The sequence below is a fragment of the Papio anubis genome, chromosome 14, assembly GCF_008728515.1.
Source record: "Papio anubis isolate 15944 chromosome 14, Panubis1.0, whole genome shotgun sequence".
Classification (NCBI taxonomy): Eukaryota; Metazoa; Chordata; class Mammalia; order Primates; family Cercopithecidae; genus Papio; species Papio anubis.
In genome coordinates this window covers 86,648,818-86,665,209 of record NC_044989.1, presented here as the reverse complement: position 1 = coordinate 86,665,209, position 16,392 = coordinate 86,648,818, and the positions used below count along the sequence as shown (strand labels likewise).

General features: G+C 41.7%; 2 protein-coding genes across 5 annotated transcripts in view; one reads left to right on the top strand and one right to left on the bottom strand.

Moving 5' to 3' along the window:
• The window catches only part of PTCD3 (pentatricopeptide repeat domain 3), a 31,225-nt gene extending 29,172 nt beyond the window's left edge, over positions 1-2,053 (bottom strand). For 2 of the 3 annotated variants that reach the window (XR_002516770.2, XM_003908921.4), the window contains exons 1-2: positions 1,889-2,053; positions 11-63 (exon numbers count right to left, since the gene is read on the bottom strand). Coding sequence is in view for 1 of the 3 variants with exons in the window: in XM_003908921.4 (XP_003908970.2) it covers positions 11-63; positions 1,889-1,992 (157 nt within the window). In the remaining 2 variants the exon portion in view is untranslated. The remainder of the gene's footprint in view (positions 1-10; positions 64-1,888) is intronic. The other variant, XM_009184584.4, reaches the window with a different exon arrangement.
• A 36-nt stretch (positions 2,054-2,089) lies between these two features.
• POLR1A (RNA polymerase I subunit A) overlaps positions 2,090-16,392 on the top strand; it is an 83,273-nt gene continuing 68,970 nt past the window's right edge. Inside the window, exons 1-3 of one of the 2 annotated variants that reach the window (XM_003908920.5) lie at positions 2,090-2,539; positions 7,939-8,143; positions 9,350-9,499. In XM_003908920.5, coding sequence (XP_003908969.2) covers positions 2,463-2,539; positions 7,939-8,143; positions 9,350-9,499 — 432 coding nt within the window. In that variant the 5' untranslated portion in view covers positions 2,090-2,462. Of the gene's footprint in view, positions 2,540-2,589; positions 2,720-7,938; positions 8,144-9,349; positions 9,500-16,392 lie in introns of those variants that run through there. The other variant, XM_009184583.4, reaches the window with a different exon arrangement.

Sequence of the window (16,392 nt, the reverse complement as noted above, 5' to 3'; positions counted from 1 at the left end):
TAAAATATACCTGTTATATCAGTTCCTTCAACCTTTGAGAGGGATGCACTACCAGAATAAAATCTGCAAAAAAACAAAAGCCTTAAAGCTAATAGTCCTTAATGAAGTACCCAGCTCACCTCCACCTGTGTGTACTTTGAGCCCAAATTCTCCAATTATCACGGATTAAACTGGATAACTCATGTCAATGAATGCTGAGAAGACAGTCTGTACAGCATGTTCGGTATCATTAACGAATGGATATAAGATATAGACAAGACTGTCAAAACCGGTTTTTTTTTTTTTAGAGACAGGGTCTTGCTCCATTGCCCAGCCTTTAGTGCAGTGGTGCAATTATAGCTCACTGAACCCTTAAACTCCTGGGCTCAAGTGACCCTCCTGCTTCAGCCTCCTGAGTAACTAGGACTACAGGCATATGCCACCATGCCCATCTAGTCAAAATTTTTGGAAGCAAGCAATCTCATTACATAAATGGCAGGGGGAGGAAAGTTTGTAATGGCCCTTGAACAATCTGGTTTGAAATGCAAGAATTTCAACTTCAGGAATCAAAACACTATGACATTAAAAAGAACAATTTAGTGAGCTCTTGCCTCTAAATAGTTACTGCCCTGATCAGAAAGGACTACCTCACTTAAAGCAATTACAACATAGGGAAGATCACCCATGGCTTTTCATTCCACTTCCTTCAACAATCAAGAACGTACCAAATACATAAAGCCTGATTCAGACTTGGAATTGCTAATATTTTCTATTTTCAGAGGTTCAATATGAAATTTTTGGCACCGGTAACATTCGGAAAGTTGTCAAGATGTGATTGCATAGAAAGATACTTCCTCCAGTAGTATCTGGTTTCAGGTATCATTTTAAAACAAGAATACCCCTCTAAGCTAAGGACATTTCAGAAAGAGATCAACTCTTTCAAGTCACGCTATTTGTTTCTCATGACCTTAAAACAGAGATCATGGTTATTTTGAGAACGGATGCTGAGGGAGAGATTCTGCTTCAAGCAAAGAAAACGAGTAGAAAAATGCTAACGAGGGCTACCAGGAAAAGAAGGACTGACATTGAATGGCAGCACAAAGGCTTCTGCAATATCAGATGGAGTGGTTTCTTTCTTGAGGGGAACTAAGGGAGAGTACATATTTAAAAAATTGTAAATTACATATCTCACTTATACCTCACAAACTTTTCGGATGGTTATTACCAACTCCAGTCTGCAGATGAGGAAATCTGTCTACTATCATCCAATTAAGTGAATGGCAAACACTAAATCTAAAATTAGGCTTTCAGCAAGTCTTCACTACAAATTACTGCCTCTCATATTCCCACAATGCCACTGTGTGTACTGAGTGAAAAAAATATTACATAAATAGGTCATACAGGTTCCAAGCTATAGCTAATCACAGATCAAAAGGGCATGGTGAGATCTTTTAGACTTTTCTGCTTTTATGAAAACGTGATAACTTCTTTAGCCAAAGACCCCACTGTGGCGACCAGAGATCGCCTTTTATGTGGGAAGATTTTGTACTTTCTCCTCACTCCTCCTGATTGGGTTAAAATAAGTAATGGCGGATAATTTTTAATTTGGGGTAGTGTTGCTAATAGCCACACTCACTGGAACGTAAGCTTCATGAGGGCAGGGACCCAGCTTTGCGGGTGGTAACTACAGAATACTGCAAGCAACCAATAAGTATTGCTCTAATGAATAAATGCGTTGCGAACCCTATTTCAAAGAGCCATCTCCGCGTACCTAGCCTTAAGGGCACGCGGCCCCAAGGGCGCGCATGAGCAAACCACTTCATCGTGCCTACGCCCACAGCAAGCTGGGAAACATAGGACTAAGGTGACTCTGCAGTCGTCTTCGCGGATACCCCTAAGTGTCTCTTACCTGCAGCTGCGTGCCTGTTCACACAGACCCGCCCGCCGACCTGTCAGCGGCTGGCCAAGCCTGCTGCGGAGGCCCAGCCAGCGAACAGCAGCTACAGCCGCCATCTTTGACTTTTCTGCAGAGCATGTTGGGAAAGCCCGCCTCGACCTTCAGGAAGGTGGGGCGAAGTGGGCGGGGAGCAGGGAACAGCTCCGCTATTGGCTGAAGCGGAAGAAGACGAAAGCAAACATAAAATGGGAGGTTACAAGCTCATGGTTTGAAAGACTTTGTCACGGAAGCTAAAAGCTCTATACACCTCATTTGCCTCGGAGGAATTTTCTTAAATGATTATTTTGATGTCTTATATATCTTTTATTGTTTTCAAAATAAATGAGCGAGCAGAGAGTCGTACAACTATTTGTTCCCCCCCATGTAGAAGTGATCTCATCCAAGTAAATGTCGTTCCTGCGACCTCTTCCGCGCGCAAGCGCACTTTGAATCACGTGGTGCCTCCGAGCTTGAGGCTGAATTAAGAATAGTCAGGTGGTGAGTGGAACGTCTCTCTGGGTGTTGGAATTCAAAACGGACCTGGAGGATGTTGATCTCCAAGAACATGCCCTGGCGGCGGCTGCAGGGCATTTCCTTCGGGATGTATTCGGCTGAAGAGCTCAAGTAAGGAGTTGGTCGGGTAGCGTGCCCAGCCTGGCTCTTGAGGTCGGCGCCCTAAACTACGATTCCCAGAAGCCCTTGCGCCCAGTCAATCCTCTGAGTCCTGGCTTGTCTGGCGCTTGTCCTGCTGGGAGTCGTAGTTCTGGGAACGTTCCTGGGCCGGCATGGACTGCCTAGAGTCCGGTAGGGCTGGGGGAAAGAGTTTGCGCTGGGAGAGGGGGAGTGTAAGGGTGGGGAGGTTCCGGGTCTGCAGCGTTGTCGTCTGCCAGTCTCCTCGTTAACAAGCATTTGTAGAATTAACCATAATGTACCTGACATGGTTAATTAGGCACGTAGTAAGTTTCCTCTTGTTTATAAAATGTTTGTCCTTCAAGTTAACTTCTCTTTGCTAGGACCCCGTTATATTCTCTGTCTGGTTGTTAAATCAAGGGAACTCTCTTTAGTCCTCATTTTGATCACGGTAGCGTTTGACATTCTCCAATGCACTCTCTTGAAACTTTCCTTTCTTCCAGAACCTTATTTGTCTTCAAGTTCTCCTATTTTTATGACAAATACTTCTACCTCCCTCTCTTCCTCTATCAGTCTTATAACCCCACAAACGTTTATTAAGCATCCAGTTGTTTCCAGGCACCAACCTAGGCGTTAATGACACATTGGTGAGCAAGGTCTGTACTTCGTTTTACTCCTTAAATGTTGATGTTCTTCAAGATTCTGTTCTGGTAATGTTGTTTTCCTCATGGTAAATATTGCCCCTTGACAATCTCACCACTTTCATGGTTTGTAGTCTCAAATTTAAATCCCCAACGCAAATTTCTTTCCCTGATTTTCAGACCCATTTGTTCAGCTGTCTGGACATCTTTACTTAAATTTCACACAGAGATCTTAAATGCATATCAAAAACTCAACATGGCCGGGCGCGGTGGCTCACGCCTGTAATCCCAGCACTTTGGGAGGCTGAGGCCGGCGGATCACGAGATCGGGAGATCGAGACCATCCTGGCCAACATGGTGAAACTTCGTCTCGACTAAAAATACAAAAATTAGCTGGGCGCGGTGGCGGGCACCTGTAGTCCCAGCTACTTGGGAGGCTGAGGCAGGAGAATCGCTTGAACCCAGGAGGTGGAGGATGCAGTGAGCCGAGATTGCGCCACTGCACTCCAGCCTGGCGACAGAGCAAGACTGTCTCAAAAAACAAAAACAAAAAGCAAAACAAAACAAAAAAAATTCAACATGCACCCCTCTTCAAAGGGAGGGGTAACTTACCCCTCCAAAATGGTGTACCTAGTGCAAGACGGTCACTAGAAACTGGAAAATAATTCTAGATCTCTCTTGACATCTAACTTATTTATTGGGCTCTCACTTTGTGTCACCTACATGTCTATTTGTTCTTTACTCTCCTTTTTCTCCCAATTGTTACTGTGTTCCCTCTGGCCCTTATCTCATGTTTGAATTGTCTTTTCCTTCCACCTTCCCCTTACACCTCTCAAGTGCATACTCCACACTGCTGTCAAAATTATTCTTGCAAAGTGCAAATGTAGTCATGCTACTGTTACCCTTAAAACCCTCCAAAGGTTCTCCATTTCCCTCAGATAAAGGACATTTTCTTAGCATAGCCTGCAAAGTCTCCCATGTTCAGTCCAATGCAGATTTTAGCTATAACATCATCCCTTCTCCAGCCCTATTAAACTACTTGCATATTCCAGAAACTGCCATTCATATTTCAACATCTGGGTCTTTTTTTAAGCTATTCCCTCTGCCTGCAGTGTCCTTTTAGCCAAAAGGAGGTACTTCCCTCTGTCCCCTACCCAACACACACACCTGAAAGCTCAGTTCACCTCCCTCATTTTCTGAGGTCATTTTGCACATGTTACAGTGTGTCTGTCATGGTGCTTTAGTCACTTTTTGTGCTTACGTATATTTGTCTTCCTCCACTACTCTTGAGCTTCTTATATATGCCACTCTTGTCTTTTATCCTCAAGTCTGAATAAATGGATGAATAAACTCCTGAGCTCTGGTGTCATTGGTAACAGTGTGCTAGCCCAGAAATTCCAGTTATATCATCACCGCCATAAGTGGATACAATTTCATCCAAAAGCAAAAGTGTTTTAAGTTTCCTGAATTTTTAAAAAGATAACTGGAGTTTTCAAACTGGTTTAGGGTTGAGTTAAAAATGGCCTGCAGGGGCCATTTCAGTCTCCTGTTACCTCTCTGATCTCACCTCTTCCGGCTACCCTGACCTACTTGTTGCATCCAGAGCACCACGGGCACACATCCACCTCAGGACCGTTGCACTCCCTGCTTCTTCCTCCTTTAAAACCCTCTGCCCAGGTGACTGTATGGCCTGCTCCCTCAACTCCTTCAGCCTTTGCCCAAGTACCTCCTTAGTGGGCTTCTAGGACCACTTGACTACTCCGCTCTTCCCTTTCCCTGTATTATTTTTCGTCATAGCATTTCCTGCCATGTAACAGAATATACATTTATTTTGTGTCTGTTCCTCTTCCTCCAATAGAATGTAAGGCCCTTAAGCATAGCGGTTCTTGTCTGTGTCCTTGGCACTTTATGCTATCTGGCACATAGTAAGCACTCAGTGGGTATTTGTTGAGTGTAAGAATAGATGGATGGAGGAGCTAGCTGCTCAGTGCTTGGCACTTTCAGTCCTTAACGACACCCATTCTCAGTTCTTAACAACACCCATTTGTGGTGGCACCTCCAGTAAAAAATTCAGGCCCAGAGAACAAAATGTCTCTCTAGGAAGTGGCAAAGGTCTTCTTCAAACCTAAGTCTATTGATCTCAAACTCTGCTCTCTCCGGTGGAATCCTTGCTGGTTGCCCCTACTCTTCATCCCACTCCTGTAGTGGTGGGAGGGACTTTCTCCTCTACCCAACAAAAAGAGAGGAACTTTGTTCCAGACACTGTATTTTCTATGTGTTATCTTCTAATCATCCTCATAGAGCTGCTGCGATGCCCAGACTTCAGGTGAGAAAAAAATTAGGTAGTTATCAAAGGACACAGTCAACAGAGTGAAAGGGCAACCCATGGAATGGGAGAAAATACTTGTAAATTATGTATCTGATGAGAGATTGTTATCTAGAACATAAAAGGAACTCCTACTACTCAACAACAACAATAACAAATTCAATTTTAAAATGGACAAAGGACTTAAATAGACATTTTTCCAAAGAAAACATACAGATGGCCAGTGAGCATGTGAAAAGATGTTTAACATCACGAATTATTAGGGAAACGCAAATAAAAAGCTCCTCCAATCCAGTAGGGTGCTACTATCAAAAAAACAAAGTAGTGTGTGTTGACAAGGGTGTGGAGAAAGTGGAACCTTTTTGTACACCATTAGTGGGAATGTAAAATGGTGCAACCACTATGGAAAACAGTGGGGGTGGATTCTCAAAATATTAAAGACAAAATTACCATGTGATCCAGCAATTCTACCTCTGGATACATATCCAAAGAATTGAAAGTAGGGTCTCAAAGAGATATTTGTATACCTATGTTCATAGCAGCGTTATTCACAATAGTGAAAAAGTGGATACTACCCTAGTGTCTTATCAATGGATGGGTTGATAGACAAAATGTGGTATGTACATGCAATGGGATATTGTTCAGCCATAAAAAAAAGGAAAAAAGTTCTGAAACATCCTATAACATGGATGAACCTTGAGGGCATTGTGCTAGGCGAAATAAGCCAGTCACAAAAGGACAAGTACAGTGTGATTCCACTTAATGTAAGGTACTTAGAGCAGTCAGATTAATCAAAACAGAAAGTAAAATGATGGTAGCAGAGGAGATGAATAATTATTGTATAACGGGTACAGGGTTTCAGTTTTACAACATGAAAAAGGGTTCTGCAGATGGAGAATGGTAATGGCAGCATAATGCAAATGTACTTAATACCACTGAACTGTACTAATTGAAACAGTTAAGATGATGAATATATATATATATTTTATTACAGTTTCAAAAGTTAAGATTAAAGAACAAAAGGTAAGTAATTTGTTCAATGTTACCCAGTTCAAGGTTGCAGGCGGACTCTAGGTTTGTGGGAAGAGACCACACACACAACTTTTGAGTTAGATCAAGTTTCTCATGAAATTAGCTTACTGGCAGCAAGGTGACCATATAGACAACAGCCACAACAGCAGATCTGCCTCCATGTCGCCTTGACCCTTAGTGACACTGGCCATGCCACATAGAATCTTCTAGATCTGAGCAGCTTAATTCCTGATAGACTAACATCGTTTTACACTCAGACCATGTCACCACTCATGAAAACTTGACACTATTTTTGTGCTTTATTAAAGGGAGCGTTTACATCATTAGGGGACTCTCCTTTCAACCTTCAGATTTCCTCTAGCCTGTGAGATTGGGATGGTTTCTTTGTCTTTATTTTCTAAATCAGAAAGGAGAAAGTTGTAAAAGCAAAGTTAGCTTACTAAACATAGTTGTGTCCTATGGGAGCACCTTTCAAACCAAACGTAAAATGTGATAAAACCTTTTTTAAGGTTTGACTATATGTGTTTAATGTTGTCAAATTTACTATTTCTGCATACAGGGATTGTTGCATCACATTCCCTTCATTGAACTACGTAGGCTTTGGAGTTAAGTCTATTCCATATCCTGCCTCCCCCACATTCTGTTTGTGTCACCTGGATTCAATCACCTAAATTCCCTGAGCCTTGGTTTCGTCCCCTGAAAAGTACATGTAGTGATGACCATTTCAGAGGATTAAGATCAAACTAAATAATGCGGCCAGGCATGGTGGCTCACTGCTGTAATCCCAGCACTTTGGGAGGCTGAGGCAGGCAGATCTGTAGAGCTCAGGAATTCAAGACCAGCCCGGGTAACATGGCGAAATCCTGTCTCTACAAAAAAAATATTAATCGAAAAATTAGTTGGGCATAGTGGCACTTGTCTGTGGTCCCAGCTACTCGGGAGGCTGAGGTGGGAGGATCACTGGAGCCCAGGAGTTCGAGGCTGCAGTGAGTCAAGGTTGCACCAGTGCACTCCAGCCTGGGCAACAAGAGTGAGACCTTGTTTAAAAAAAAAAAAGACGAAATAATGCTGCCTGTGAAGCAGTCAGTGTATAGTAGATGCTTAACTCGTTTTTATAAACAGTTTATCAATATACTTAGTGCAAGTTTTGTTCTAAATCTGTTTTTAAGATGTTACCACTCATTCATTTAGCACATATGTGTTTATTAACTGTTGGGTACCAACTCTGCACTTTGTGTTGGGGTCCACTGGTGAGCAAGGCAGACAGAGATTGTGCCCTCCAGAGCAATCAAGCAGGCATTAAATCATCACTTAACTATAGTTTTGTGTTGGAAAGGAAATATCAAAGAGGTTGGTAACCTTAGCTTTCCTCTTGGTCTTTTTTATCCCCTTAGGAAATTAAGTGTTAAATCCATTACGAACCCTCGGTACCTGGACAGCCTGGGGAACCCATCGGCAAATGGCCTGTACGATTTAGCTTTGGGTCCTGCAGATTCCAAAGAGGTGTGCTCCACCTGCGTGCAGGACTTCAACAACTGCTCCGGGCACCTGGGCCACATTGAGCTCCCACTCACGGTGTATAACCCTCTCCTCTTCGATGTAAGTGCTGCCTCAGTTGTGTGGGTCTCAGGGCTGCTGGTGGGATTTATGAGTTCTGCCTCTCTCCCACAAGAGTGGTCTAAGGACGTTAAGCCCCAGACACTCCAATGAAAGCATTCTGTAGAATGAGATTTTGAAACTTTGAGCCAAATACAATAACTTCAACTTACCCTGTGTCCCTAAATAAATGAATATCAGTTTGCTTCCAGTTGAGTAGAGCCACAGCCTGATTCCATTCACGTGGAGGGCCAGGGAGGGTTCAGATTCATTCCCTATACCTTTTGTTTCAGGGGCTTTGTGCTCTTCAGAAATCTCAGTGGCACCTGCCTGGTAATAGAGCTTCAGTGTTCTCAAGGCCTCCCTGAGTCTTTCAGGTGTCTCTATAGGCTCTTGGGTGGTGGCAGGAGAAGCAAAGCCCCAGAAAGCCCAACAGTGAGGTCAGAATTAAGCTTCTGTGTAGAGTCATGCTTGTACATTTTCAGCTTTTTATTTCAGCGAACCTCACTTGCAGGACTTTTTTTTTTTAAGCTACACATATGTTGGTATACATGGACATGATTTTTGTCTGTTAATCATGTTAAAGAGAAGTGTCTTTTTTTGTTTTTGTTTTTAAGACAGTGTTTCATTCTGTCTCCCAGGCTGGAGTGCAGTGGCACGGTCTTGGCTCATTGTAACCCCTGCCTCCCGGATTCAAGTGATTCTTGTGCCTCAGCCTCCCAAGTAGCTGGGATTACAGGCACATGCCACCACGCCCAGCTAATTTTTGTATTTTTACAAAATTTTTACAAAAATTACAAGAGACAGGTTCACCATGTTGGCCAGGCTGGTCTCAAACTCCTGGCCTCAAGCGATCGATCCGCCCGCCTTGGCCTCCCAAAATGCTGGGATTACGGGCGTGAGCCACCGCACCTGGCCAAGAAGGGTCTTAATTAAATCTTGGAATAAAATAAAGATATTTCTCTACCTCAGGTCATACGCCCAAAGTAAATTTCAAATCTAAATGGATTAAAATAAAACCTTAAAAGAAAATAGAGGGGAATATTTATCTGGTTCTTAAGATAACAAAGACCTTTCTAAGCATGTAGGCTGAAGTAGAGTTTTTAAAGGAATAGACTGACTACATGGAGAAACTTGTGAGTATACTGAAAATCACCATGACTACTGTGTCTCTTTCTAATATCCTGTTCGTTTTTATTCCCTCTTCAGAAGCTGTACCTGCTGCTTCGGGGCTCTTGTTTAAACTGCCACATGCTGACTTGTCCCCGGGCCGTGATTCACCTCTTACTCTGCCAGCTAAGGGTTCTGGAAGTTGGGGCCCTACAAGCAGTCTACGAGCTTGAGAGAATTCTGAACAGGGTAGGTGGGTAGTGGTGGTCACAGAAATCAGGAAACGCGAAGTGGTGGAGAACTAGAGATGCTTGTATATTGTCCTAGTTACCATGCCGATAGTCACCAGAACGTTTGATCTTTATATCTTATAACTGGATACCAATAGCTGAGTGTGAAAACAGGAAGCTATAAGAATAATAAAAGGAATGTTAATAGAAACAATAGTGAAATACCATTTAATCCATTTATGAGCTTTTTTCTGATTTTCTGGACCGAGGATTCAGTCAAGGTTTATTCAATCAAAAGACATTGCTTTTGATGGTTACATTTCTTTGATTGGTCTTAAAGTAGAACATTGTAATGTAGAGAATTCTTTTTCATGATACTGACTTTTTTGGAGGCTCAAGGCCAGTTGTCTGATAGGATTTCTTACATTTTACATTGTCTGATTATTTCCTGTAATTAGATTCACTTTTTGGCAAGAATACAACCTACTTGATACAGGGTACTTTGTATTGCATCATTTTAGGAGGCCTATGATATCAGGTTGTTCACCTATTGGTAATGCTTACTTTGTTTACTTTTTGTGTTTGGTTTTTTGGTCTTTTTTTTTTTTTTTTTGAGACGGAGTCTTGCTCTGTTGCCCAGGCTGGAGTGCAGTGGCTGGATCTCAGCTCACTGCAAGCTCCGCCTCCCGGGTTTACGCCATTCTCCTGCCTCAGCTTCCCGAGTAGCTGGGACTACAGGCGCCCGCCACCTCGCCCGGCTAGTTTTTTGTATTTTTTTAGTAGAGACGGGGTTTCACCAGGTTAGCCAGGATGGTCTCGATCTCCTGACCTCGTGATCCTCCCATCTCGGCCTCCCAAAGTGCTGGGATTACAGGCTTGAGCCACCGTGCCCGGCCGGTCTTTTTTTCTATTAACACATAATATTTATACATATTTTATGGGGTACATAATGATGGTGTGATACAGACAATGTATAGTGATCAGATCAGGATAATTAGCATATCTATCACCTCAAACATTTATTATTTCTTTGTGTTGCGAACATGCAATATTCTCCTTCTAGCTGTTTGAAACTATGTTATTGTTAGCTATGGTCATCCTATAATGGGGTAGAACACTAGAATTTATTCCTCTTGTCTAATTGTAATTTTATCTCCTTTAACAAATCTCCTCCTGTTCCCCTCTTTTCCCTACCCTTCTCAGCTTCTAGTATTCTCTATTCTACTTTTACTTCTATGAGATCAACTATTTTTGGCTTCCACATATGAGTAAGAACATGTAGTGTTTAACTTTCTGTTCCTGGCTTATTTCACATGATGTCCTCCAGTTCCATCTATGTTGTTGCAAATGACAGGATTTCATGCTTTATTATGGCTAAATAGTATTCCATTGTGTATATGTTACCACATTTGCTTTATCCCTTTATCTATTATTGGACATATAGGTTGGTTCCATATCTTGGCTATTGTGAATAGTGCTGCCTCTTTGATATTCTAATTTCTTTTCTTTTGGATAATTGCCCAATAGTGGGATGCTGGATCATATGGTAGTTCTATTTGTAGTTTATTGAGGAACACTCATATGTTTCCTGTAGTGGCTATACTAGTTTACATTCCCACCAACAGTGTATAAGAGTTCCCTTTTCTCCACATCCTCACCAGCATTTGTTATATTTTTGTCTTTTGGGGATAGCCATCCTAACTGGGATGAGATGAAACCTTATTGTGGTTTTGATTTGTGTTTTCCCAGTGACTGGTGACACTGAACATTTTTTCATATATTTGTTAGCCATTTGTGTGTGTTTTGAGAAATGTTTGTTGAGATGATTTGCCCATTTTTTAATTGAATTGTTTGGGATTTTTTGCTGTTGAGATGTTTGGGTTCCTTATATATTCTGAATATTAAGCCTCTGCCCCTAAGATGAATAGTTTGCAAATATTTTCTCCTATTCCATAGCTTGTCTTTTTATTGACTGACTACTTTGCTGTGTGGAAGCTTTTTAGTTTGATATAATCCCATTTGTTTGTTTTGGCTTTTGTTGCCTGTGCTTTGAGGTCTGATTCATAAAATATTTTTCCAGACCTTATATTTAGGTCATTGATCAATTTTGAGTTGATTTTTGTAGAGGGGAGGGGTGGAGATCTAGTTTCATTCTTCTGCATATGGATATCCAATTTTCCCAGTATCATTTATTAAAGGCACTGTCCTTTTCCCCAATGTGTATTCTTGGCACTTTTTGCAAAAATCAGTTGGCTGCAGATATGTAAATTAATTTTTGGGTTCTCTGTTTTCATTGGCCTATGTTTCTGTTTTCATGCCAGTACCCTACTGTTTTGGTTACTACAGCTTTGTAGTATATTTTGAATTCTGGTAGTGTGATGCCTCTAGCTTTGTTCTTTTTGCTCAAGATTGCTTTGGCTGTTCAGGGTCTTTTGTGGTTCCATACAAATGTTACAATTTTTTGTTTTTCTGTTTCTGCAAAGAATGTCATTGGTATTTTGATAGGGATTGCACTGAATCTACAAATTGGTTTGGGTAGAGTAGTAATTTTAACAGTATTAATTATTCTAATCTATAAGTACAGGATGTTTTTCCATTTGTACCCTCTCCAGTTTCTTTCGTCAGTGTTTTGCAGTTTTCCAAAAGAGTCTTTCACATCCTTGGTTAAATTTATTCCTAGGTATTTTTTTGGTAGCTATTATAAATGGGATTGCCTTCTTAATTTCTTTTTCAGCTAATTCATTGTTTGTGTATAGAAATGCTACTGATTTTTTTTTAATCCTGCAACTTGACTGAATTTGTTTATGAGTTCTAAGAGGTTTTTGGTAGAGTCTAGGTTTTTCTATACATAAGATTATGTTATCTGTAAACAGAGACATTTTTACATCCTTCTTTTCAGTTTGGATGCCTTTTCTTTCTCTTGCCTAATTTCTCTGACTGGTTACTATCGGATAAGGTGGGGTTGACCAGATCTCTATTGTAAAGAGATATTTTTTTCATAGTTGATATTTACATCAGAATTTCTGGTGCTATTAAAAATACCTTATTTGAATTTTCATTTTGTTTGTTGACATATAAAAATGTTATTGATTATATATGAAGCAACCTGGCAAAATTGTCTCATCAATTGTGACAGTTTGTCTGTAGATATTTTTAGATTTTCAATACAATCATATCTGCAAATACTGGCTTTTTTGTTCCTTTCCAATCCTTATATGTTTTCTTTTGGTGGCTAGGATCTACATTACTGTGTTGAAGTGGTAGTTGGTATCTTTGTCTTATTTCTTGTCACAAAGAAAAGTTGTTCCCCTTTCCTCTTCTCCTCCCTCTTCTTGGATACTTCAGTGTTGAAGACATAAGGTGGGCGGAGCAAGCTGGGATTCCACAAGAGACCCAGCCTAGTATATGGTGTCTGAGCCCCAGGAGAGTGAGCAAAGCTTCGTGGGAAAGGTGTCCCTGCACAGGGGGGACTCAGCCAGAGCAGAGTGAGAGGGGATCCCTGCACGTGTGGGCAGCCCTGTGTGGAATACCAGAGCTCGAGTAGGGTAAGGAGGATGTTCATTTGGAGATAAAGACACAGCTTAGAGTGTGAGAGCCCAAATCAGGTGAGAGGGTACCCATGCGGGGTGGCCCAGCGTGGGGTGTGTGAGCCCAAATATGATAAGGAGGGGGTCCACAAGGAGGGTGGACTCATGTGGAACTTGAGCTCAAGTTGGGTGAGGGCTCCATACAGAGGAGGGGATGACGGCGGCAGTGGTGGGAGAGTGGTTACATATAGGGAGAGAGAGACGTTGATGAATAAGTTCTTAATTGATTGAATATGTACTTAAGGATAATGGGGGCCAGGTTTTAACTATCGGAAAAGAGAGTTACAAATATATGAAAGAGAGAAGACAGAATTAATCCTGTATTGTTAAAATGGAATTAAAAGTTCTGTTGTAAAGTGTGTGTGTACACATGTATTTTCCCCTGGCCCTGTCCTTGGAAGGGCTCGGGGGAGTGATAGTAATGGGCACACCTAGCACCCTCTTCTTGTTTTCTAAATACCATTCTCCACTAAAAAAGCTTCTTGGAGAAATAGCTGATCTAGAGCTGGGACAGCGAAAGTACAAGACCAGTCTGGAATATCACATGCCAGAAAGGAAGTATGTGCCCAAAAACAATGGGACATGTCCAAAGAACACAGAAGACTGTGTGAAGGGCCCACTCTGGCCAAATCTAGGACAGTTCGAGCATATAATAAACGAAGATACTGAATGATTATAACCCATCGAATGAAGTAGGAATCCATGAACCTACTTTTATGTTGATATAAATGAAAAAATGAATTGAGTGACTGAAGGTTTAAGTAACAGGCTACTTACTCACCTTCAAAGTGCCCTCCCCCGTATACACACACATAGTCTTTATTAATTACAAAGGTCAGAGGGAGAATAACTTTACAATGGAGAAGAAGCCTGGCAGTCACCCCCTTACTCGGGTGATCAAAGTGAAACATACCTGATGGTACTGATTGAAATCATGCACTCCCTTATAGGATGCAGTGAGAAGAACACAACATTGCTTCTGGATATTCCTGCCAAAGATACGTTAAGCCAGATCTGATCATGACGAAACTTCAGACATGCCACAATTGAGGGATATTCTATAAAACTTGCCTTTAATCTTCAAAGCTGTTAATGACTAAAGTTAAAGACTAAGGAACTATTCTAAACAAAGTAGTCGTTTAGTCTCTAGTCTTTTAGTCCTTTGCTGTAAAGGACATTAGTATTATTATTTTGAGACAGAGTCTGGCCCTCTCATCCAGGCTAGAGTACAGTGGCATGATCTCGGCTCTCTGCAGCCTCTGCCTCCAGGGTTCAAGCGATCTCCCATCTCATCCTCATGAGTAGCTGGAACTACAGGCATGTACCACCTCACCTGGCTAATTTTTGTATTTTTTTTAGTCAAGACGAGTTTTGCCATATTGACCAGGCTGGTCTTGAACTCCTGACCTCAAGGGATCCACCTGGCTCGGCCTCTCAGAGTGCTGGGATTACAGGCATGAGCAATCACTCCCAGCCTGTAAAGGGTATTATTAAAAGAGTTGGCAAAATTTGAATGGTGTTTCAGGATTAGAAGGTAATAATTTATCAGTGCTAATTTACCATTTTTTGATGATTGTATCATGGTCATATTTGTGAGTGTCCATGTTTCTAGAAAATGTTCACCAAAGTATTTGGGGTTGATGGTATATCAGATCAGCAGTGTACTGTCAAATGACTCGAGAAAGATAGATTTCTGGAAATACTTGCGGTTTTTCTATATATTTGAGATTGTTTCAAAATATAAATAAATTATACCCTTAAAATAGGGAACCTTTCAACATTTCACTATTAAGCGTGGTGTTTACTGAGTTTTTAATCGGATTAAGGAAGCTCCTTTGTATTCCTATTTTGCTGTCGTGGCTAAATATTAAATTTTATCAAATACTTTTTCAATATATACTGAAATTTTCAGATAATTTGGGTCCTTTTAAACCGGCTAACATGGTGAATGACTCCATTCCTTTCCTAATGTTAAACTAACCTGGGATTCCTGGGATAAACCCAAATTGTTTATGATATATTACCTTTTTAATATGTCGTTGGATTTGATTTCTTAATATTATACTTGGAATTTTTGCCTCTGTAATCATGAGTGAGATCGGTTTACATTTCCTTTCTCATATTGTCTTTTTGGGTTTGGGTATCTAGATTATGTCAGCCTCATAAAATAAGTAAGATAATTCTTTTTTTTTTCCGAGACAGAGTCTCACTCTGTTGCCCAAGCTGGAGTGCAGCCGCGCAGTCGTAGCTCACTGCAGCCTCCGCCTCCCAGCATCAAGTGATTCTGGTGCCTCAGCTTCCCAAATAGCTGGGATTATAGGCGTATGCTACCACGCCCAGCTAATTTTTGTATTTTTAGTAGAGACAGGGTTTCACCACGTTGGCCAGGCTGGTCTTGATCTCCTGGCCTCAAGTGATCCACCCACCTTGGCCTCCCAAAGTGCTGGGATTACAGGCATGAGCCACTGTGCCCAGCCGAGGTAGATAATTCTCTCTCTCTTTAAAATGCCCTGGAGGAGATAGGAGACATAGTACGCCAGCAGGGCAGTGCCACACATTTCTCTTCATTAGGTGTCCTCACAGGGACTAGTTGTCTTTGGCTCCCCACATGACTGACGACTACTCAGAAGCAAAGGAACGAGATCATTTCAGCGGCTAGGGGAGCCACGCTGGCCTAGAAGCCCCATCTCCCAGAAAGGAATCAATATTGTTTCTAACAGTTCCGTGGGCTGTGCCTCCAGGGACCCTAGGATATGCTCAGCTAGGACCCAGCGAAGCTCAGAGCTGTGATCTTTCCAGTCCAGATATAGCCTAACCAATTGGGGTCATTTTTACCATCAGTAGTGTTGCCTAATAACACAACTGACATTTCTACTCTTATTTATTTATTTTTTGAGACGGAGTCTTGCTCTGTTGCCCAGGCTGGAGTGCAGTGGTGCAATCTTGGCTCACTGCAACCTCCGCCTCCCAGGCTCTAGCGATTCTCCTGCTTCAGCCTCCTTGAGTAGCTGGGACTACAGGGAAGTGCCATCATGCTCAGCTAATTTTTTGTATTTTTAGTAGAGATGGGGTTTCACCATGTTGGCCAGGCTGGTCTTGAACTCCTGACCTCAGGTGATCTGCCTATCTTGGCCTCCCAAAGTGCTGGGATTACAGGCGTGAGCCACCGTACCTGGCCTGTTTCTACTTTTATTATGTTTCCGAGGGAACAGAGCTAAAAAGTTAACTCATGGTCACATTTGTCCAAAAGAGAGATTGAGAAAGAGAAAGAAAGGATTTTCTTTTTTTTTTTTTTTTTTGAGACAGAGTCTTGCTCTGTTGCCCA